At 39.8% G+C, this 24,130-nt stretch overlaps 1 protein-coding gene across 1 annotated transcript in view; it reads right to left on the bottom strand.

Moving 5' to 3' along the window:
• Positions 1 to 24,130, bottom strand: part of LOC121863598 (cytochrome P450 2L1-like) — a 60,122-nt gene that overhangs the window by 21,312 nt on the left and 14,680 nt on the right. Inside the window, exon 6 of the mRNA XM_042362324.1 lies at positions 1,787 to 1,986. Coding sequence (XP_042218258.1) covers positions 1,787 to 1,986 — 200 coding nt within the window. The remainder of the gene's footprint in view (positions 1 to 1,786; positions 1,987 to 24,130) is intronic.

The raw sequence follows: 24,130 nt of genomic DNA, 5'->3' as shown, positions 1-24,130 counted from the left end.
ATCATTTCCCACGTAAAGGTCAGACTAAATACAGGCAAAGTCGCCGCAGCCAAATTAAAAAGTTTTAAACTGATGCCTGAGAAGATACAAGTTCACCTGTACAAGGCGCTGGTGAGGCCTGTGTTGGAGTACCCATCTATACCCCTCGTCACACTCGGGAAGACTAGACTACAACAACTACAGAGCTTCCAAAACAAGTGTTTGAGATCAGCCAGTGGTCAAGCGCCACCCTACCAGGAGACAGTGGAACCATCCATCTGAGAAATAAAACAGAGGCCCTCAACTTCAGGTTCCATCACCAAGGGAAGAAGGTTTAGGACAAGCTCCTGGACGACCCTCACAGCCCAGACCACCTACGCGGGGAAGACATCAACGGAGGGCGACCCCACGCCTTGTGGCGCCGGAGTCTGCCCGCACTACAACAACCCAACCCGCGACCCATCTATGTCCGCCACAGTGATCCACCTTAGATTAAAAATTAGATGATATAAATTCACATTTAACAAGTCACAATGTAGTGAGTCCATAACGTAATACAGTATAAGATTTTAATAAACTTGTAATTGTAAAATCAATCTAGTCATTGTCTACTAAAGTAACCATTATGCAACCTCATCGTAAATCCTAGGTTTAGCTTAGTTAGCCAACAAACTCTGTAATATGTAAAACAAGGGGTGTCGTCCCCCTCTGTTTAACTCACTAAACTTCTTTTCCAACCTTTCCCCCCACGACTATATGTTGTGACTTCTCTATCCCTCATGTCTGGCTGTGCCTTTATTCCCAGCATGCCTTCCATCCATTCCCCACCTTAACCTAAAAAAAAAAAAAATATGGCCACTCACTTTCATCAGACTAATTATTTATAATAGTAGTAAGCCTTTACCACTATTTATATTTTTATACACTTGAGTCATGGATTATACGAATTATTGTAAGATATCCATGATTTACCCCTGACAACAAGCCTATTTCACGTTAAATGCACACGAAACCACTACCCTAACACGTACTTTAGGGCTCCTCTACGTGGTTTTATTTAAATTTTATGATTATTACGTGGGATTATACAAACTAATTTCCGCAATTCGTATTTTGGGTTTTATTGGGGGAGGGGGGGGGATTACTCAGATGCCTGTCATCATAAAACTGAATGAAAAGCATGAGTAAAAATTTAATTACATTGAAATTAAAATAAAACGATCTGATGCTTCACTATATACAGTAAAGGACTAAAGGGTAATTAAGAACTGGTCATTAGCTGTGATCACATAATCCCACCCTCATAATGACATGAATGGTGAACAGGTGAAAGTCGACGATTGCTAAACTTTGGCAAAATATATCGGACTGATCCATGAATAATTCTCTTTATAGTGACAGCCAAGGCTGAGCATGTCACTGCTGCAATAAATGTGAAAGGAATCGTGTCCCAAGCAGCTTGTGTACAAACAAGAGCCAGGCAGGACAAGAGAAGGTAGCTTCAGGTCTTCAGTTCATTGATATGACGGAATGCAGCTAAAATAAAAGAAGAAAAAACAAGCAATAAACCATTATAAGCTGAGTGAAGAAGAATTATGTTAAATTATTTTCTTTAACAAACAGAACGAGTTTATTGAATTATTAAATATAATAAGCATAATTTCCACAATGTGGTTATTATTAAAGAAAAAGAAAATGCTGTGCGTTGCAGAAGCAATTGTTTTGTGTGTGTGTGTGTGTGAGGGGGAGGGGTTAAGTGCAGGCCTATATTAGTGGTCTTCTTTTCAGTGAGCAACACAGTACTTACAGTGAAGTATTTTTGGAATTTATGTAAGGTCGTCTTCTGGCGGTCGAGGTTGAAGACGCGTCTACTGAGGGCGCCAGGCAGGATGTATAGTAACCACGGGAAGAAGTCCGGGATGGCCACACTTACAGTGGACTCTAGTATCCAGCGAAGCAAATTTTGAAGTTCCATTAGGCGTGAGTCTGACATTTCAAACTGCTTGCCTTAAAGAAAAATATAATAGATAATTGGGCGTGACGGATATATATATATATATATATATATATATATATATATATATATATATATATATATATATATATATATATATATAAAAAACTTCAGCAATGGAATTGTTACGTGGAAGGCGTTGTTTCATAACGAAGAGGAGAAGCAGGGAAAACACAAATACAAGCCTTGCATCAGTATAAAGTAAAGCCATCCATTTGTGATATGGCTTCCTGTGAATTGTTGTTTTTTGCACTAAGGCTCGCCTAAATTAAGGTAATACCCCGTATATATTTTTATTTAACATTTTTATTCCTGATTTTAGCTTGTACGTAGTTCTCTCGTCATTTTTGTCAGTTTTAAATTGGAGTGCTCTATCTTTAAATTTTATGGAAGGAATATTTTCGTATAATGTTATGTTTTTATTGGATATCACCTGTATTTTTTAAAAATTTTTCAAATCATTTTTTTTTTGGCTCTGACGATGGAAAATGATTTTTCCGAAACGTTATTGATTAAATAAACCCAACTTAGTCAAGATGTTTGTGTTTTCCCTGGTTCTCCTCTTCGTTATATATATATATATATATATATATATATATATATATATATATATATATATATATATATATATATATATATATATATATATATATATATATATATATATATATGCAATTAATCACAATAGGTGCAGGTGATTCAAGTATATGCTGATAACCACAAGAAAACAAGATGACACGAAGTTCCCAAGCGCTGTCGTGTAATTCACATCTTCATGGGTGAGTACAGACTGTACTCACCCCTGAATATATATATATATATATATATATATATATATATATATATATATATATATATATATATATATATATATATATATATATATATATATATATATATACACTAGCCGCTATCGATTAATATTATATAAATATGGGCTAAGGACATATATTCATGATATACATTCTATCACCCAGACTATTGAGCATACAGCTACATTAAGCAAATGTTTTGTCCTCCCCTACCAGGGTGGACAGTTTGTTGTTTCACACATTCTCAGGTTACAACTCATAAATCTACTTCTCAGCCCTCCGTGTGTGAGTCGGCATGTTTAGATTTTATATCTGTGTTGACGTATGAATTACTCTTCAACAACCAGACTCAGAGAGGTCGGCTAGTTCACCAGTTCACAGCCAGACACAGTACCAAAGAGACGTGTTGTGAGCCTAGCTCCCCAGGCTGTACCTCTCTCATTATATCAGCTAATTACAAGCTAATAGCTAATGCTCATCAGTCTGTCCACAACAACCTAGTAAGACTAGACTATCCAATATAACTAGAAAATCACCACGTGTGTTTACATTAAACCAAGGAACAACAAGTGAAGATAACAGAACCTGTGTGCACTTGTGTAACTTACAAGCAAAGATAATTACAAGCGCAACCCAGGGCGACTGTGACGATTTCAACTGTCAACCAATTCACGAATGTATCAAAGGTGACACGCCGTAAGATTATCTAATATCTCACCCAGCTTCATCAAAGTTACCAGTGACTACCCTACACTCGTTCAGGCAAGTGTTCACAAGTGAGATAGTTCGATATCAAACCACAGCCCAAACACACACATTATATATCTATATATATACATATATATATATATATATATATATATATATATATATATATATATATATATATATATATATATATATATATATATATATATATATATATATATATATATATATATTTATATATAACCAATCGGAATTCATAATAGGTATATTTAAATGGATGGTTGAAGTGGAAGGGCAACTCAGAATACTTAATTAGCACAAACTAAATTAATACCGTCAGTGGCGTAGCTAGAGTGTGTCCCCGTTCCCCCACAAAAAATACATATTGCACAGTGACTCACTCTTATATATATATATATATATATATATATATATATATATATATATATATATATATATATATATATATATATATATATATATATATATATATATATATATATATATATATATATATATATATATATATATATATATATTAAATAGTTTGTGTACCATTATAATATTACTGTACTTTCACATACTCAAATATAGTATGCTTTAAATACACACCAAACATACTTAAACTTTATAAGTAACAGTTAAACAAAAAACAAAAACGACATATAGGATAGGGAAAAAAGTAAAAAGTGTAAAAAATTAGGACCATCTTTATTTCTGAGATGAAAACTACAACTTTCTACAAAGTAACTTTTCTTGAAAGGATTTCCTTCCACTTTTTCACTTGGCTTTCAACAACTTCTTGTTCTTTTTTATCAATTGTTGCTCCACGAGCAATCCTAATTTCCAACTCCTTCCATTGTGTGAAATTCCGAACGTGAGCTGCACTGGATTCGTGCTCGGATATTCTAGGATTCAGTTTCCACCATATGTTGAATCCATCCTCAGAATTAAATTTTGAGTTACTTCTGTCTGAAAACAGTTTGCAACAAAAGCAGTAAAGAGCTTCCTTGGAAGGGGAGTACACCCCTACTTTGATCGGGGTGGCTTTTGTCTGACAACCCTAACCTAACCTAACCTAACCTAACCTAACTTAACCTAACCCTAACCTAACCAATAATTAACCACAGAGAAGAACAGTATATTTTACCCTCAACTATTTAAATATGTCCGTAACTTTTGAAAGCCCTTACTGTTGTCAGACAAAAGCCACCCCGATCAAAGTAGGGGGCTTTTGTCTGGGTGGCTTTCGTCTGGGGGGCTTTTGTCTGGGGGGCTTTTGTCGGGGGGGCTTTTGTCTGTACCCCAGTGAGGATAGTGTCTTAGTATAAAATCGCAATGCTGTGAAACAAAATCTTAATATTTAATCTCAGTACCGCAGCAAAAGTCACATCAATATTTTTTAACCAATACTTTAATATTTCTTACCTTATAGTATTATGTCTTCCAACGAAGTAAATAACTGGATCGAAAACACAAGAGAACTTAAAAGTCGTCTAGCCTCCCCTCGTCTTGTCACGATGGAGACTTGTGCAGAAATGAAGTGATTTGCTTGTAACTGGTGGATTGGTCGGCTGTACATGAACTGATATGACCCGAGACTGCATGGTTTTGCAGCTACTGGAGACGTTAATCCTTCCCTTTGTATCGGCGGCAAGTTAATCCTCGTCGTGTCTGACCTAACACCTGACCCACACCACATGAGTTCACTGGCGTACTTGTTTGAAGTTGTTTCCTTAATCCTCAACAGGTTACAGGTTGTGTGTGGGCGGGGGGCGCATAGCAAGGGTGTAGCTCATGACGTGGCCGTGATGATGTGGGTCAGGTGTTAGGTCAGACACGACAAGGATTAACTTGCCGCCGATACAAAGGGATGGATTAACGTCTCCAGTAGCTGCAGATATGGGTGATGAGCAGACCCAAAAGTGCCGCCCCCCAAAAGTGCCGCCCGGGGCGGACCGCCCCTAGCTACGCTAGTGCTTACCGTATTAAAAAAAAATATCAATTGCACAAGACAACAATTCATTTGGATTGATCCTTCAACACATCTTACATCGCTATTCACCATTATTAACAGCATAGAAAAATATGAAACTGGTCGCAATGTGAGCTCACCAGCTCAGGAGTTGCCGAGGTCAAGGGTCGCTCTTCCCTGAGTTTAAGCTAACTGACACTCCCATTAAACACAACCCGACGGATCCTTACCTCAGTAGTCCCTCAGCACACACAGTCACAAAATAGCATAGTGGTCTGGAAAACCCACAAAATAGTATTAATCTCTAGAAAAATTATAAGTTGGAGCTGCATGAGATTTTCCACATTCTTAATTAAATATACTGCACCAAGACCAAAGATGGCAACTAATAACCTGCACAAGAACATGGATTATTCATAATGACCTGATATCATCAGAGCCTAATCAGCATGCACATACATAAGACACAAAATTATGTAAGAACGGAGAAACCATTCATGACTCGTCAGGGAGCGGTTCACCTGCTTATTCTTATTACTTACTTCTGGGTTAATGAGTCATGTGTGCTTTCTCCATCATATCTGTAAACCCCAAGTTGTATTACACGCATAGCACCAAAACAATGCTTTAAAAGCGCTCCGACATCCAGAGTGTAAGATCAGCCATTTGGGTCGTCGACCTCACACCAGGACTTAAGAACAAAACCTAAGCACATAAGAAAATAAGTTGTGTGCAATAGGCCTGTTGGGCCTGAGTGTTGGCCTGTGCATGGCAGCTCCTGTCGAGAGTTACTACCAGTCTCTATCATCCATAAATCTATCCAGCCTGCTTTTATAACTTTCCATCATTCCAGCACTTACTACAAAGTTGCTAAGCTTGTTCCACTCGTCCACCACCCTATTTGTGAAACAGTTCCTTTCTATCTCCCTCCTAAACCTAAACTTATCCAACTTAAATCCGTTGCTTCCAGTCTTATTATGCTCAGATAGTATAAGAACTTTATATATATCTCCTTTATTGATTCCTTTCGCCCACTTAAATACTTCTATCATATCTCCTCGCACTCTTCGTCTTTCTAAGGAATATAAGTTTAGTTTCTTTAACCTATCTTGATATGGAAGGTTTCTAAGTCCCGGAATCATTTTCGTCATTCTTCGCTGCACTGACTCCAGTACTTTGATATCAAATATACTACAGGACTAGTCGTGTGTGTGTGTGTGTGTGTGTGTGTGTGTGTGTGTGTGTGTGTGTGTGTGTGTGTGACTGCTCTGGGAAGCCGAAACGGCACAATCGTTTTTCATCAAACTTGGTGGAAAATTCGCAAAAAATTCATACAGTGGAACAAACCTGGTCCCATATCGATGGTTTCTTTAGGAAGCCATTACATAACCATTTTATTTACGCTGGAAAACGATGCAAGTCTACGGACTTAGCGCACCCTCATTCCCTGGACGCTGTCAGCTCACGATTGCAGTTATCGTACGGCTCCCTCCTCCTCCCCCCACTTTTTTTCTTAGCCTACTTTTTTAATGTTGTTTGGATTAGTAAAGGAAGGAAGATGAGTAAACAGAAGAATAAAGAAGAGAAACAGAAAATAATTAGAGATAACATGTGGGGGGAGCTGAGTTTCATCATGAAACTGGATGCGCAGTTTCAACGTTACCAGACGACCTTACAGACACAGTGTATACTTATTCCTGTGAAGGAAAAGAGATAAAAAGATAATAACAGGAATGCATGGAGAAGATGACTACAATAGACACAGGGTGAGTATAGACAGTGAAACAGATAGGAGGTTGAGAAATATAGACAGATTCATACATGCACAAATAGACAATATGGCAACTAACAGGACAGACAGACAGCTGACTGACTGGTTCACATGATAACTATGATGACTTAACACAGGTGATGACTTAAGCAGATGATGACTAATCTAACCAGAATGAAGGTCACTTCTCTTCAAAATTTAATTTATCTCTGAATGATCATCTGTGATTCATAATATTATTTTTTTATGATTTTAACCTCACCTTATAGCGAATATTTCTTAAACTAAATTATTCTAACCTTTATTCTATTCCTTCTTATAGTATATTAGATACTGTAAGTATCACGACCACGACCATGATTATAACAACTACGACCATGATTATAACAACCAGGACCATGATTATAACAACCAAAACCATTATTATAACAACCAAAACCATGATTATAACAACCACGACCATGATTATAACAACCACGACAATGATTATAACAACTACGACCATGATTATAACAACCACGACCATGATTATAACAACCAAAACCATGATTATAACAACCACGACCATGATTATAACAACCACGACCATGATTATAAAAACCACGACCATGATTATAACAACCACGACAAAGAATATAACAACCACGACCATGACCATAACAACCACGACTATGATTATAACAACCACGATCATGATTATAACAACCAGGACCATGATTATAACAACCAAAACCATTATAATAACAACCACGACCATGATTATAACAACTACGACCATGATTATAAAAACCACGACTATGATTATAACATCCACGACCATGATTATAACAACCATGAATATGATTATAACAACCACGACTATGATTATAAAAACCACGACTATGATTATAACAACCACGACCATGATTATAACAACCACGACCATGATTATAACAACCACGACTATGATTATAACAACCCCGACCATGATTATAACATCCACGACCATGATTATAACAACCATGACCATGATTATAACAACCACGACTATGATTATAACAACCACGACCATGATCATAACAACCACGAATATGATTATAACAACCACGACCATGATTATAACAACTATGAATATGATTATTATAACAATCCCCGACCATGTTATAACAACCACGACTATAGATATAACAACCACGACCATATTTATAACAACCACGAATATGATTATAACAACCACGACCATGATTATAATTATACAACCACGACTATGATCAACATGAATATAACAACCGACCATGATTATAACAACCACGACCATGATTATAACAACCACGACCACGATTATAACAACCACGACCATGATTATAACAACCACGACCATGATTATAACATACGAACATGATTATAACAACACGACTATAATTATAATAGCAAATAACACGACCATGATTATAACGACCACGACATGATTATAACAGCAACGACTATGATTATATCAACACAACCATGATTATATGAACCACGACCATGATTATAACAACCACGACCATGACCATAATTATAACAACCACGACCATGATTATAATAACCACGACCATGAAACAAACACGACCATGATTATAACAACCACGCCCATGATTATAACAACCACGACTATAATTATAACAACCAGGACCATGATTATAACAACCACGACCATAATTATAACAACCACGACCATGATTATAACAACCACAACCATAATTATAACAACCACGTCCATGAGTATAACAACCACGACCATGATTATAACAACCACGACCATGATTATAACAACCACGAATATGATTATAACACCCTCGACCATGATTATAACAACCACGCCCATGATTATAACAACCACGACTATAATTATAACAACCACGACCATGATTATAACAACCACGACCATTATTACAACAACCACGAACATGATTATAACACCCTCGACCATGATTATAACACTCACAACCATGACCATGATTATAACAACCACGACCATGATTATAACAACCTCGGTAAACTGTACAACCGGACTCGCCACCGGGCACGAAGGGCCGACGATCACTTGTCTATTCTATAATAAGGACACCAGAACTGAACTGCATAATCCAGGTGCTGCCTGACTAGCACAAGATATAGTTGTAATAAGACCTCTGCACTCTTATTTCTTACACTTCTAGATATACAACCTAATACTCTGTTTGCCTTATTTCAAACATTTAGGCACTGTTTTCTAGGCAGTAGGCCCGGGCTTACAAATGCCCCTAAGTCTCTTTCACAAGTCGACTTCTCTAGGTTGATATACTTAAGGCTGTATACATTAAGTACGCTGCACTTGCTGTTGTTGAATTTAATTTGCCATTTTTCTCACCACTCCTGCAGTTAATTTAAATCCTCCTGTGGTGCATTTACATCCTGCCCTGAATTAATCTGCCGCCCTATTTTGGTGTCATCCACAAACTTGCTTATATCACTGCTGATCCCAGTATCTAGATCGTTTATGTAGATTATGAACAAGACTGGGCCCAGTACGGACCCCTGGGGAACCCCACTGGTCACACAGCCCCACTCAGATTTAACACCATCTATGCTGACCCTCTGTGTTCTGTCGGGGAGCCATGATTTTATCCAATTTAAAACTTTCCCCTCGATACCAAGAGCCTTAACTTTTCCCAGACGCCTCTGATGCGGTACTCTGTCAAACGCTTTGCTAAAGTCTAAGTAAATAACATCGTAATTTTCGTCATTATCTACTACCTCGAAGACTTTCCTAGAAAACGTCAACAGATTTGTTAGACAAGATTTTCCCTTTGTAAACCCATATTGAGAGTCGTAAATTAATTTGCCTTTCTCTAAATGTGATCGGATGTTATCTGCTATAATTGATTCAAGAAATTTCCCCATTACTGACATCAAACTAATCGGCCGATAATTTGACGCTGATGCTCTGTCTTCCTTGAATATGGGTACTACATTTGCCTCTTTCCACAAGTCTGGCACAATTCCCGTGTCTAATGATTTTGTAAATAAATTTACGAGGGGTCTGCTACTATGTTACTTACACTCTTTCAAAACTCGAGGGAAAATTTCATCAGACCCTGGGTATATTGTCTTCCTTAGTTTATTTATCTTATTAAGACTACCCTCTTTTCTGATTGTGATATTCTATAATTTCTCTTCTTGATTTCCCCTAAATATCAATCCCACCTCTGGAATTTCCTCATGAATTTCTTCTGTTAAAACTGATAAGAAGTAGCTGTTTAATGCTTTCTTATTTACGCACTGTCTTCGATCACTTCCCTTCTCTCTGACTTTAAAGGCCCCACTTTGTCCTTGACCTTTGTCCTATATACCTGGAAAAATCCCTTGGGATTCGCCTTGGATTCTCTCGCTATCCTGAATTCGTAGTCCCTCTTTGCCTTCCTTACATTTTTCTTAACATTCCAAGATAGTTCATTACTTGTTTATGAGCTGCTCCTCCCCTCCCTTTAATTTCTTATAAATTCCTGTCTTTATTCCTATGTCATGATTAAGTTTTCTGGTCATCCACATTGGCTCATTCTTATTTGACCTAATTTTTCTGTATGGTATATTTAGTTCTTGTGCTTTATGTAGTATACGAGTGAATATATTATAGTCATGATCAATTGTTGTGTCACCTGTGACCTCACCCGTTCCTACTGCGGACTGACCTGACTGTTCCCAGGCGACTTCACCTAGGTACCTTCTTAACCCCTGATAATCCGCTAATCGAAAGTTTGGGACTCTGACCATATTGTCATTGTTTTTCGTTTCCCAATTCAGGGTGAGCATGATTTCTCTGTGATCACTGTTCCCTAGTTCTTCCCCTATTATGATATCTCTGATAATATTTTCTATATTTGTTAATACTAGGTTTAATATATTGTCACCTCTAGTAGGTTCTGTAACCAGTTGTTTAAAAAAAATGTCCTGTTCTTGTACTGCGTCGAGGAAGTCTTCAGATTCATAGTCACCTACAATGTTGTCCCAGTCAATATTTCTGAAGTTGAAATCCCCCATAATGCACAGGTGGTTGTATTTTTCTGCCCTTCTTATTTCCTGCCAAATGGGCTGAGCTGCTTCTTTCCCAAGACTTAGGGGCCTGTAAATCACTCCCATAATTAGTTTTTCTCTTCCTTCCGCAATTTCTACCCATACAGACTCCGTTCCAATTTCACCCTTTATCGAATTATTAATACAACATTTTAATGAATCCCTGACGAAGAGTGCGACCCCTCTCCCATTCCTACCTTCCCTGTCCTTGTGAAAAAGGTTGTACCTTTCTATGTGGTACTCTGATAAAAAGTTCTTACTTGCCAGATTCATCCAAGTTTCGGTGATTGCTATGACGTCTACATTCTCTCAGCAAGTCTATTTTATTTCTAACGCTCCTACTGTTTGTATAGTATACATTTAAACCTACCCTTCCCTGGTCCTGTTTAACCAATTTTACTCCCCAGGACCTGCTTGTTTTTTGACTCCCACTTACCCTGACCTCTTTCTATTGGCGAACTCCCCCCCCCCCCACACCCATTTGGAGTGACAATTTCACGCTCCAGGGATGCAGACAACGTCTTTACCCCAGCGCGAGACAAGTGTACTCCGTCTCGACTATACAGGTAGTCGTTGCCATAGAATAGTTGCCAGTTAGCAATGAACGCCCAACCATTGATTGCACAATGTTTTTTTTTTCAGTCGGCAATTTATAGCAATTGCCCTGGACAGCCATTCACGACAGACTCCTCTTCCAGGCAAGACACCACTTACAATCGGGATCCCTCCCCTATCTCTAACCTTCCCCAGCGCCTCCCTTTACCTCTTGAAAAGTTCCTCACTCCAAACCTTTCCTATGTCGTTACCTCCCACACTAAGACACACTACTGGATTGGGACCCTCCCTTGACAAAGCCCTCTCTGTCCTCTCAGCTATATGCCCTATCCCAGTCCCAGGAAAACACACTCTAGTCCTACGTTTCCTATCTCTTGCACAAAAAGTCCTATCTAAGAACCTCACCTGGCTATCCCCATCTACCACGACCTTACCACTGGGCAGGGTTTGAACAACTGCCCTTTTCTCTCCTGGCACCACATCGTCCGGCCTCTTCTCTTCCTCGCCAGCTTCTTCCAACACTTGGTAGGGGTTACTGCACTCCACACCCTGGTCAGCTTTCCTGAGTCTGACCATAGTCCCCTTGGAAGCAACCACTCTCCACGCCTGTTCCTCCTTCGCTGGTGTCCTGCCTACCTGAAGGAGTTCAGTCCTGAGGGCTTCGTTCTTTCCCTTTAACACATCTATCTCTCTCCACAACTGTTCCAGCTTACTTAACAGAGTGGCCAGGAGGTCGTCTTTCCTCACACTCCGCCCCTCTTCCCCCACAACACAACGATCCACGATGGTCATTTCCTATGATCACTAACATGAGCACTTAGGGGCACGTCCTTCTCCAAGCTAGGTAAGGTAGAGTATATGGCTTGGTTAGAGAAAACTACATACATCCAAAGTTAAAGTGAAATGAAGGTACCTAATAAAAGAATCAGGACAGATACTCGGTGGGCATACAGTACTCACTAGCACCATGGGAATTTCTGTCTCCCAGAGCCATCAACATTTCAATTTATTCATCCTGCAATCAGGAAGAGCGACAGGTGGACCTTACCTCATTTTATGCAACTGTTCTCCATACATTATATACACTCCCTAGCTGTGTTGTCGCGTAGTGTCGGCTTGGTGCCAATGTCAGCGGTTTTCCTATACGCGTGTGTGTGTGGCACGCATCTGTCTGTATCCTGGGAAATATAGGTGACCGTATGTCTGCGTACTTCAGCGTGGGACCCGTGAGTAATTCAGCCTACAGCTACCAACCTACATCTACTAGCACCACTGCCACCGCCACCGCCACCACCACAGCCACAGCCATGTGGTTCCACAAAAACTTGTGAATATGGTTGAAAACGCCGACAAGTAATGTGACCACGTGGGGCGTTCTATTGTGGAGAGTGCGAGACACCTCCGCTGGTGCGGGTGAGAGACCAGAGAGTGACACGTGTGAGCCTTCAAGCGCGAGTCCAGTTATGCCTGCCTCCCACAGAACTACTTTATTTTTTTTAAATATCCCCTGATTATCTTTTATTTCTTTTGAGGAAAGATTCTCACTATTTCAATATTTATTTACGTTTTTAATTCCGGACATGAACATCCTCCACGACTTTCCGGTAATTATGTTAATAATTCGTGAACGTGTGATGCCATTCTTTTCACTGAACAATTCTGATGTGTTAAGTGATCCTTCTTCTAAATTGTGCCATCTACAGGACCAGAGGAGCGATGTAATGAGTCTCCTACAGGAATTCCAGCCCATCTTTGGTGATGTGTCACAGCCTAGCCCAGTGGTGACCCATGGTGTTGTGTTGGTGGACGACGTAGCTCCAGTGAAACAAGTACCCTACCGCATGTCTTCCCAAAAAATTGGCGTTCTGAATGACGAGGTGCAGTTCTTGATTGACAATAATTTGGCTGAACCTAGTGACTGGTACCTGACCATCGACCCGTGTTTGGCTGCTGCACGACCACTGTTCCACCCCCGTTACTCGATCTCATACTCGATGTTGCGGACCTCGAGTCATGGATTTTTTTTTTAAATTTATTGAGCACCCCCCTACATCCTTGTGTAAGGTGAAGCGCAGAAGCGTTTACAGCGCCCAACAGGGAAGCATGCTACGTTCATGCTTGCCTTATGTCTCATGGGTTAAGGGCGTAGAAGCCTGAAGAGTCAATGGTTTATGTCTAAGCAAGTTATTGGAAGTTCCAACAATTTGTCCCTGAATACGAATTCGCAACTTTCGACTTACAGCAGGTACCTACTTTGCTGCTAAGTGAACAGGGACGAAGGGGAATAGGAAGAGTGTCCAAACAACTTCCGAGTCATGGATCAGGGATACAAAAGATGGCCCATAGCTCAGGCTCATGGTTAAGCTCTCCGGTGCTCCGTATCCGTGTTGTTCAGATCTCGAATGGAGTTATAATGAAGCGGTGCACCAAGGAGGAGGGCAGAGCATTCCGGGACGGACGAGGGTGTGGAATTGGTGTGTTCTGTGTTGCTGGTCGGTGGTCGGCGGAGCCGGTTGTGGTTGATAGCAAATTGTGTTACTCTGGCTTAGAAAGTAATGTAAGTTTATAATGTTTATGTATAGATCCATGTGGTAGGAATACGGTGATTGTTAGAGTATTGTTTATATTTATGAAACTGCTGTATGTGTGTTGCGATTGTTAACGTTTGCTTATTGCTGGTTGTTAGGGTTTCTTGTCAGTATATTGTGCATTCCAACATTGCATTTGCTACTCCTCTCCTATAGTGATGTAGAATACCGAAGTAAGACTGAATAGTGCAGGAGCAATAGGTTAAACATGAGGTGAATTGTAAGTAAACAAAACATTCGAGTCTGTGGGAGTCGTTTACCGCCCGGTTCCTGGAAAGATGTCCAGCTCAGGTACATAAGTACGTAACAAAATTGGGGGCCTGTCCAAGGAGATGTTCCATATGTATGTCTTGTTGATTTTTGTTTTTGTTTTTTGTTATAATACTAGTTTCATAAGTAGAGGCTCTATTAAGTGTTTGTAAATTTCCATGTAAACTATTCAGTACTCGGTATTTAATATCTATTCTACTATTGTTACTAAGTTGGATGAAGGAGGTAGTAAAGTAATTCGAGATGACTTGTGATGTAAATGAATTTGTCCAGTCACCCACAGTGGAGACATTGAATAACTTACGTAAATGTGATTTGCATAAAGTTGCTGAACACTTTGAACTGAAGGTTAAGAAAGGTATGAGAAAGCATGAACTGATTAAGTATATGGTAGATGAAGAGCTTTAGACCAAGCTGAAGGTGGAGATAGGGAGTGAGTTGAGCATGAACAACAAATTAAACTCAGGTAACTTGACCTCCAAAGAGATAGAGAGGAAGGGGAGAGAAAGATATGAATGAGAAAATTAGAAATTAAGAGAGAACTTATTCTGAAGGAGTTAGAGTTAAGAGGCCCAATTCCTACAGTCACCACTGTTCCCTTCAGTGTTGCTCATAATGTTAGGATAGTTCTCCATTCCAATAAAAGGTTGAAAATAAATATTTTAAATATTTTGAGAAGGTAGCCATGAGTTTGGGATGGCCAAAGGAACAGTGGACAGTACTCCTCCAGTCTGTGTTCGCAGGAAAAGCTCAGGAAATCTATTTGTCTATGTCAGTGGATGACTGTAGTGACTATGAGAAGGTGAAGTGTGCTGTTCTGAAGGCGTACGAGTTGGTGCCTCAAGCTTATAGGCTTAAATTTCGTAATTCACGTAAGCATGACAGTCAGAGTTACTTAGAATTTGCAAGGGAGAAGGCTGATGTGTTTTCTCGTTGGTGTGAAAGCGAGAAAGTATGTAATGATAATGAGAAACTGTGTCAACTGTTACTGGTAGAAGAGTTTAAGAGGGGTATACCTGATAGAGTTAAAGTGCATCTTCAGGAAAACAGAGTGGATACACTAGAAGGAGCAGCCCGTATGGCTGAAGATTATTCTCTCATACACAAACTACCCTGTAACTTTGTAAAGAGTAACGCCTCGCCTGAGTTTTGATTTTGATAAAAGAAAGTCCATAAGATGTTTTAACTATAAATTGTTGGGTCTTACAATAAGTAATTGTTGGTTTCTTAAAGACAAGGAGTCCAAGAATGCTCCAACAGCTCTTACGGGTATAGAGAATTCATTCAATGTAAAGTTCCCTAGAAAAGATTCACAATGTATACAGAATGTTAAGGTAGAGTTTAAGCCTTTTAGTTCAGAGGGTAGAGTCTCCTTGGTGGGTAATGAAGACATTTAGAAACCCGGGTGGGTTCGGCTATATGTTGATTTAGGAAATATCCTTGAACTGTTTCAAGAAAATCCTCTGATTCTGAGTTACCCGTATGGTAGATCCAATCTATTTGGCTAAAGTTCAAGTCACCTACTACACAGACTTTGCTATATATGGATCCCCTGCGCATTTCATCCCAAATAAGTCGCTCATTAACTCTATCAACGATAGGAGGTCTATATATTACTCACGTGATTAATCCTTTCCCTACCATCGATTAATTCTCCAAATTGTTTCTGTATTCAGTTCAGTTTTTATTTCCTTATTTATTTCACACAAACACTCTAGACGATCTTGCCTCAATTATCAAATCAATCACCACAGATGACGTACACAGAACAACAAACAGTTTCAAGAACAGGAATCCAGGCATCAGTAAAATAAACAAACTCATGCTCCAGCATTTACCAAGCAACATGATACACCAACTCAGATTTTTTTTAAATGCATCACTCGCTTCTGGTTACTTCCCAAGGAAATTCAAAACAGCAAGCATCAGACTTATACTAAAAAAAAAAAAGGAAATCTCCCACACAATTATTAAACTACAGACCGATTTCTCTTCTACAGTAGAAACGCCGAAAAATGTCCTGGAAAAAATCATGAACCACCGACTGAGAACAAACCTCGAACTTGAAGGGAAATACAATCCCAGGCAGCACGGATTTACAAAACATAGAAGAACCCATACAGCCATATCCCTAATTTACCAAAATATAGCCAACGCAATGCACAATGGAGATGAATGCAACGTAGTATTAAGGGACGTAGCAAAAGCATTCGACAAGGTCTGGCATTTAGGGCTCAAATACAAAATAACCAGCCAAGAACTTCCCACCAGCTTCACTTCTTTTCTTTGCAACTTCCTTGACAACAGAAAGACAAAAATCATCATTGGTAACCGCAAAGGCCCAAGCATCAAGTTATACAGCGGAGTACCACAGAGAAGTAACCTCTCACCAACACTCTACACGAGTTTGACGTCAGTAGTGGGGAAATTTCTTGAATCAATTATAGCAGATAGCATCCGATCGTATTTAGAGAAAAGCAAATTAATCTACGACTCTCAACATGGGTTTACAAAGGGAAAATCTTGTCTAACAAATCTGCTGACGTTTTTTAGGAAAGTCTTCGAGGTAGTAGATAATGACGAAAATTACGATGTTATTTACTTAGACTTTAGCAAAGCATTTGACAGAGTACCGCATCAGAGGCTTCTGAGAAAAAGTAAGGCTCATGGTATCGAGGGGAAAGTTTTAAATTGGATAAAATAATGGCTCACCGATAGAACGCAGAGGGTCAGCGTAGATGGTGTTAAATCTGAGTGGGGCCGTGTAACCAGTGGGGTTCCCCAGGGGTCAGTACTAGGCCCACTCTTGTTCATAATCTACATAAACGATCTAGATACTAGGATCAACAGTGACATAAGCAAGTTTGCGGATGACACCAAAATAGGGCGGCAGATTAATTCAGGGCAGGATGCAAATGCATTACAGGAGGATCTAAATAAACTGCAGGGGTGGTCTGAAAAATGGCAAATGAAATTCAACACCAGCAGGTGCAGCATACTTAATATTGGAAGAACAAATACTTATAATGTATACAGCCTTAACAACATCAACCTAGAGAAGTTGACTTGTGAAAGAGACTTAGGGGTACTTGTAAGCCCGGACCTACTGCCTAGAAAACATAGCGTTAATGTTTGAAATAAGGCAAACAGAGTATTGGGTTTTATATCTAGAAGTGTAAGTAATAAGAGTGCAGAGGTCTTATTGCAGCTATATCTTGCGCTAGTCAGGCCGCACCTCGATTATGCGGTTCAGTTCTGGTGCCCTTATTATAGAATGGATATCAATGCACTAGAGTCGGTGCAGCGAAGAATGACGAAAATGATTCCGGGACTTAGAAACCTTCCATATCAAGATAGGTTAAAGAAACTAAACTTGCATTCCCCAGAAAGACGAAGAGTGAGGGGAGATATGATAGAAGTATTTGAGTGGGTGAAAGGAATCAATAAAGGGGATATAGATAAAATTCTTATAATATCCGAGCAGGATAGGACTCGAAGCAACGGATTTAAGTTGGATAAGTTTAGGTTTAGAAGGGAGATAGGAAGGAACTGGTTCACAAATAGGGTGGTGGATGAGTGGAACAAGCTTAGCAACTATGTGGTAAGTGCTGGAATGCTGGAAAGTTTCAAAAGGAGACTGGATACATTCATATAAGACGCATTTTCGCGAGCTCTGGAGTACCTGCGGATGCGTGTTAATGTGTCCATACGTGTGTTAATGTATCCTTGAGTGTGTTAATGTGTCCTTGAGTGTGTTAATGTATCCTTGCGGGTATTAATGTGTCTTTGCGTGTGTTAATGCATCCTTGCGCGTGTTAATGTATCCTTGCGTGTGATAATGTGTCCTTGCGTGTGTTAATGTGTCTTTGCGTGTGTTAATGTGTCTTTGCGTGTGTTAATGTGTCCTTGTGTGTGTTAATGTACCCTTGCGTGTGTTAGTGTCCTTGAGTGTGTTAATGTGTCCTTGAGTATGTTAATGTGTCCTTGAGTGTGTTAATGTGTCCTCGAGTGTGTTAATGTGTCTCTGCATGTGTTAATGTATCCTTGAGTATGGTAATGTGTCTTTGCGTGTGTTAATGTGTCTTTGCGTGTGTTAATGTGTCCCTGCGTGCGTTAATGTGTCTTTGCGTGTGTTAATGTATCCTTGAATGTGTTAATGTGTCCTTGCGTGTGTTAATGTGTCCTTGAGTGTGTTAATGTAACCTTGCGTGTGTTAGTGTCCTTGAGTGTGTTAATGTGTCCTTGAGTATGTTAATGTGTCCTTGAGTGTGTTAATGTGTCCTCGAGTGTGTTAATGTGTCTCTGCATGTGTTAATGTATCCTTGAGTATGGTAATGTGTCTTTGCGTGTGTTAATGTGTCTTTGCGTGTGTTAATGTGTGCCTGCGTGCGTTAATGTGTCTTTGCGTGTGTTAATGTATCCTTGAATGTGTTAATGTGTCCTTGCGTGCGTTAATGTGTCTTTGCGTGTGTTAATGTATCCTTGCGTGTGTTAATGTGTCCTTGCGTGTGTTAATGTGTCCTTGAGTGTGTTAATGTAACCTTGCTTGTGTTAATGTGTCCCTGCGTGCGTTAATGTGTCTTTGCGTGTGTTAATGTATCCTTGAATGTGTTAATGTATCCTTGCGTGTGTTAATGTGTCCTTGCGTGTGTTAATGTGTCCTTGAATGTGTTAATGTATCCTTGCGTGTGTTAATGTGTCCTTGCGTGTGTTAATGTGTCCTTGAATGTGTTAATGTACCCTTGCGTGTGTTAGTGTCCTTGAATGTGTTAATGTATCCTTGCGTGTGTTAATGTGTCCTTGCTTGTGTTAATGTGTCCTTGAGTGTGTTAATGTAACCTTGCGTGTGTTAATGTATCCTTGTGTATGTTAATGTGTCTTTGCGTGTGTTAATGTATCCTTGCGTGTGTTAATGTAACCTTGCTTGTGTTATGTGTCCCTGCGTGCGTTAATGTGTCTTTTGCGTGTGTTAATGTATCCTTGAATGTGTTAATGTATCCTTGCGTGTGTTAATGTGTCCTTGCGTGTGTTAATGTGTCCTTGAATGTGTTAATGTATCCTTGCGTGTGTTAATGTGTCCTTGCGTGTGTTAATGTGTCCTTGAATGTGTTAATGTACCCTTGCGTGTGTTAGTGTCCTTGAATGTGTTAATGTATCCTTGCGTGTGTTAATGTACGTGTGTTAATGTGTCCTTGAATGTGTTAATGTATCCTTGCGTGTGTTAATGTGTCCTTGCGTGTGTTAATGTGTCCTTGAATGTGTTAATGTACCCTTGCGTGTGTTAGTGTCCTTGAATGTGTTAATGTACCCTTGCGTGTGTTAGTGTCCTTGAATGTGTTAATGTATCCTTGCGTGTGTTAATGTGTCCTTGCTTGTGTTAATGTGTCCTTGAGTGTGTTAATGTAACCTTGCGTGTGTTAATGTATCCTTGTGTATGTTAATGTGTCTTTGCGTGTGTTAATGTATCCTTGCGTGCACATGGGCGAGTAGTGCGTGTAGGTACGTATGAATGGCTTTTGATGATATCACTTGGGTTACTTTTTCTCTGAAGGACCGACACTGTGGCAGGTGGGCGGGGGATGTGGGCGGGCTGGGTGGAGGTGGGTGGGCGGGGACGTGGGTGCTATGGATGGAGGTGAGCGGAGGATGTGGGCGGAGGGTGGGCGTGGGACGTGGGAGGGATGGATCAAGGTTGGCGGAGTAGGGTTGTGTGAGAATTAGATAAGGTTTTCCATAATCACCACCAGTAATTTCTCTCTCTCTCTCTCTCTCTCTCTCTCTCTCTCTCTCTCTCTCTCTCTCTCTCTCTCTCTCTCTCTGTCTGTCTGTCTGTCTGTCTGTCTGTCCACCCACACTAACTCTTCTTGCCTCACTTACACAAGAACATAAGAAAATAAGGAGTCTGCAATAGGCCTGTTGGCCTGTGCATGGCAGCTCCTGTCCAGAGTTACTACCACTCTCTATTATCCATGAATCTATCTAGCCTCCTTTTGAAACTTTCCAGAGTTCCCGCACTTACTACAAAGTTGCTAAGCTTGTTCCACTCGTCCACCACCCTATTTGTGAACCAGTTTCTTCCTATCTCCCTCCTAAACCTAAACTTATCCAACTTGAATCCGTTGCTCCGAGTCTTATCCTGCTCGGATATTATAAGAACTTTATCTATATCCCCTTTATTGATTCGTTTCACCCACTTAAATACTTCTATCATATCTCCCCGCACTCTTCGTCTTTCTAGGGAATGCAAGTTAAGTTTCTTTAACCTATCCTGATATGGAAGGTTTCTAAGTCCCGGAATCATTTTTGTCATTCTTCGCTGCACCGACTCTAGTAAATTTATATCCATTCTATAATAGGGGCACCAGAACTGAACCGCATAATCGAGGTGCGGCCTAACTAGCGCAAGATATAGTTGCAATAAGACCTGTGCACTCTTGTTACTTACACTTCTAGATATAAAACCCAATACTCTGTTTGCCTTATTTCGAACATTAACGCACTGTTTTCTAGGCCGTAGGTCCGGGCTTACAAGTACCCCTAGGTCTCTTTCACAAGTCGACTTCTCTAGGTTGTTGATGTTAAGGCTGTATACATTATAAGTATTTGTTCTTCCAATGTTAAGTACGCTGCACTTGCTGGTGTTGAATTTCATTTGCCATTTTTCAGACCACCCCTGCAGTTTATTTAGATCCTCCTGCAATGCATCACTTAAGCCGAAGATAGAAGCCATGCCTATTCAGTCGATTTATTTTAATTTTACCTCTAAATTTCCTCACCTGGAGCTTTTGGCATTTAAACAACCTATGAATAAATCCTGGGTATTATATATATATTTTTAAATGTCCATCATGTTCCTCCTTGACACAATCTATTTCCCCACCATCTATTTGAAATTGAATCTATATATGTCTTTCTTCCTCTTCCAACTATTGAGTTAACCTAACCTGACCTGACCTGATCTGATCTAACCTGACCTGACCTGATCTAACCTAACCTAACTTGACCTAACCTAACCTAACATAAGAACATAAGAACATAAGAAAATAAGGAGTCTGCAATAGGCCGGTTGGCCTGTGCAAGGCAGCTCCTGTCGAGAGTTACTACCACTCTCTATCATCCATGAATATATCCAGCCTCCTTTTGAAACTTTCCAGCGTTCCAGCACTTACTGCAAAGTTGCTAAGCTTGTTCCATTCGTCCACCACCCTATTTGTGAACCAGTTCCTTCCTATCTTCCTCCTAAACCTAAACTTATCCAACTTAAATCCGTTGTTACGAGTCCTATCCTGCTCGGATATACAAGAGCTTTATCTATATCTCCTCTATTGATTCCTTTCACCCACTAAAATACTTCTATCATATCTCACCGCACTATTCGTCTTTCTAAGGAATGCAAGTTTGGTTTCTTTAACCTTTCTTGATATGGAAGGTTTCTAAGTCCCGGAATCATTTTCCTTATTCATCGCTGCACCGACTCCAATGAATTGATATCCCATTCTATAATAACGGCACCAGAACTGAACTGCATAATCGAGGTGCGGCCTGACTAGCACAAGATATAGTTGTAATAAGACCTCTGCACTCTTATTACTTACACTTCTAGATATACAACCTAATACTCTGTTTTCCTTATTTCGTACATTAACGCACTGTTTTCTAGGCCGTCGGTCCGGGCTTACAAGTACCCCTTCTCTAGGTTGATGTTGTTAAGGCTGTATACATTATCAGTATTTGTTCTTCCAATATTAAGTACGCTGCACTTGCTGGTGTTGAATTTCATTTGCCATTTTTCAGATCACCCCTGCAGTTTATTTAGATCCTCCTGTAATGCATTTGCATCCTGCCCTGAATTAATCTGCCGCCCTATTTTGGTGTCATCTGCAAACTTGCTTATGTCACTGCTGATCCCAGTATATAGATCGTTTATGTAGATTATGAACAAGTGTGGGCCCAGTACAGACCCCTGGGGAACCCCACTGGTTACACAGCCCCACTCAGATTTAACGCCATCTATGCTGACCCTCTGCGTTCTATCGGTGAGCCATGATTTTATCCAATTTAAAACTTTGCTCTCAATACCATGAGCCTTAACTTTTCTCAGAAGCCTCTGATGCGGTACTCTGTCAAATGCTTTGCTACAAGCGACAAGGAGATAAGTGCCCGCTCCACATGCGCTTTCAACAAGAAAATCCAGTTCGATTGCAGACATTGTTTAGATAGGGCGGGAAAAAGAATTTAGTTAGGGCAAGGTTCACCTGGTTGTATTGTGGCCTGACCTAACTGGGCGGGTTTGGGCTGTCGGTCTTCCCCTCCTATAAAGTAATGGAGAGTGAGCTTGACCTGGGTGTAGAATGATTGAAATTAAGGGTTAAACTCTGGGAAACCAGAAATTCCCATGGTGTTAGTGAGAGCTAAATTTCCATGGTATTAGTGGGCACTAGGCATCTTCATCTCTCCAGCTATGGGTGTATGTGGTTTGTCTAAGCAAGTCCTGGTGTGAGATCGACGACCTGATAGTTGATTGCACGCAATGGACGTAGGAGTGTCTTTTAAAGAATTGTTTGGTGCTGTAGTATCACTTGAGGTGATGGTGTATTCTGGGCCAACATTGTGGAGCATGCTAACAGTAGAGGAAAGCACCCATGACTCATGAACCCAGAAGTAGAGTAATAAAAATAAGCGAAAAAGCCGCCTACTTGACGATTCACGAGTGATTTTCTCAGTCAAAACATAACTTTGGATTTCTCTATATGTGCATACCACTGAGCAGGTTATTAGTTAAAATCTCTGAGGTCTGTGCATTATGTCGAAGTTATAAATAATATTTCAAGTGGTCTAATATTTTTTGTGAGGTTTCCAGACCCTGATGAAAGGTTAGGACATGCTATGATTTATCCATATGAATTATTTTGTCTGGCGTAATTGATATACTTTATATTGTACAAGTAATATCTTTGTTGAGCTATTAATGGTGGTGTATGGCTGTGTAAGATGTGTTGAGGAATTAGTCCAGATAAATTCTTTTCCTCTTGTGTGATTAATTTATTTGTTGTACCAGTAATATTTTTAATTTAATTATTGTACTAGCGATGTAAGACATGTTGAGAAAATTATCTAATTGTCTCTTGTAAGAATTAAGATCTTTTTCTTGGTGCTGTCAGGGTGGTGCTTGGAGTAATACAGGTGTCATATCATTACCAGTACGTCTCTTTAAACCCAATCTCAGGAACACCAGACCAGGACACGGTAAATAATTTTAATAATTTTTGTTTGTGCTGGTTCGGTATTCGGAGGGGCCCTTCCATTGCATTACCATCCATTTTCAAATAAAAAAACCCAATAGGAATATTTCCGACCGGTTACATACATAAACACACACACATA

This window comes from Homarus americanus, unplaced genomic scaffold, assembly GCF_018991925.1.
Source record: "Homarus americanus isolate GMGI-L3 unplaced genomic scaffold, GMGI_Hamer_2.0 scaffold41366, whole genome shotgun sequence".
Classification (NCBI taxonomy): domain Eukaryota; kingdom Metazoa; phylum Arthropoda; class Malacostraca; order Decapoda; family Nephropidae; genus Homarus; species Homarus americanus.
Note: the sequence above shows the minus strand (reverse complement) of the source record. Positions and strands in the feature narration are given on the sequence as shown.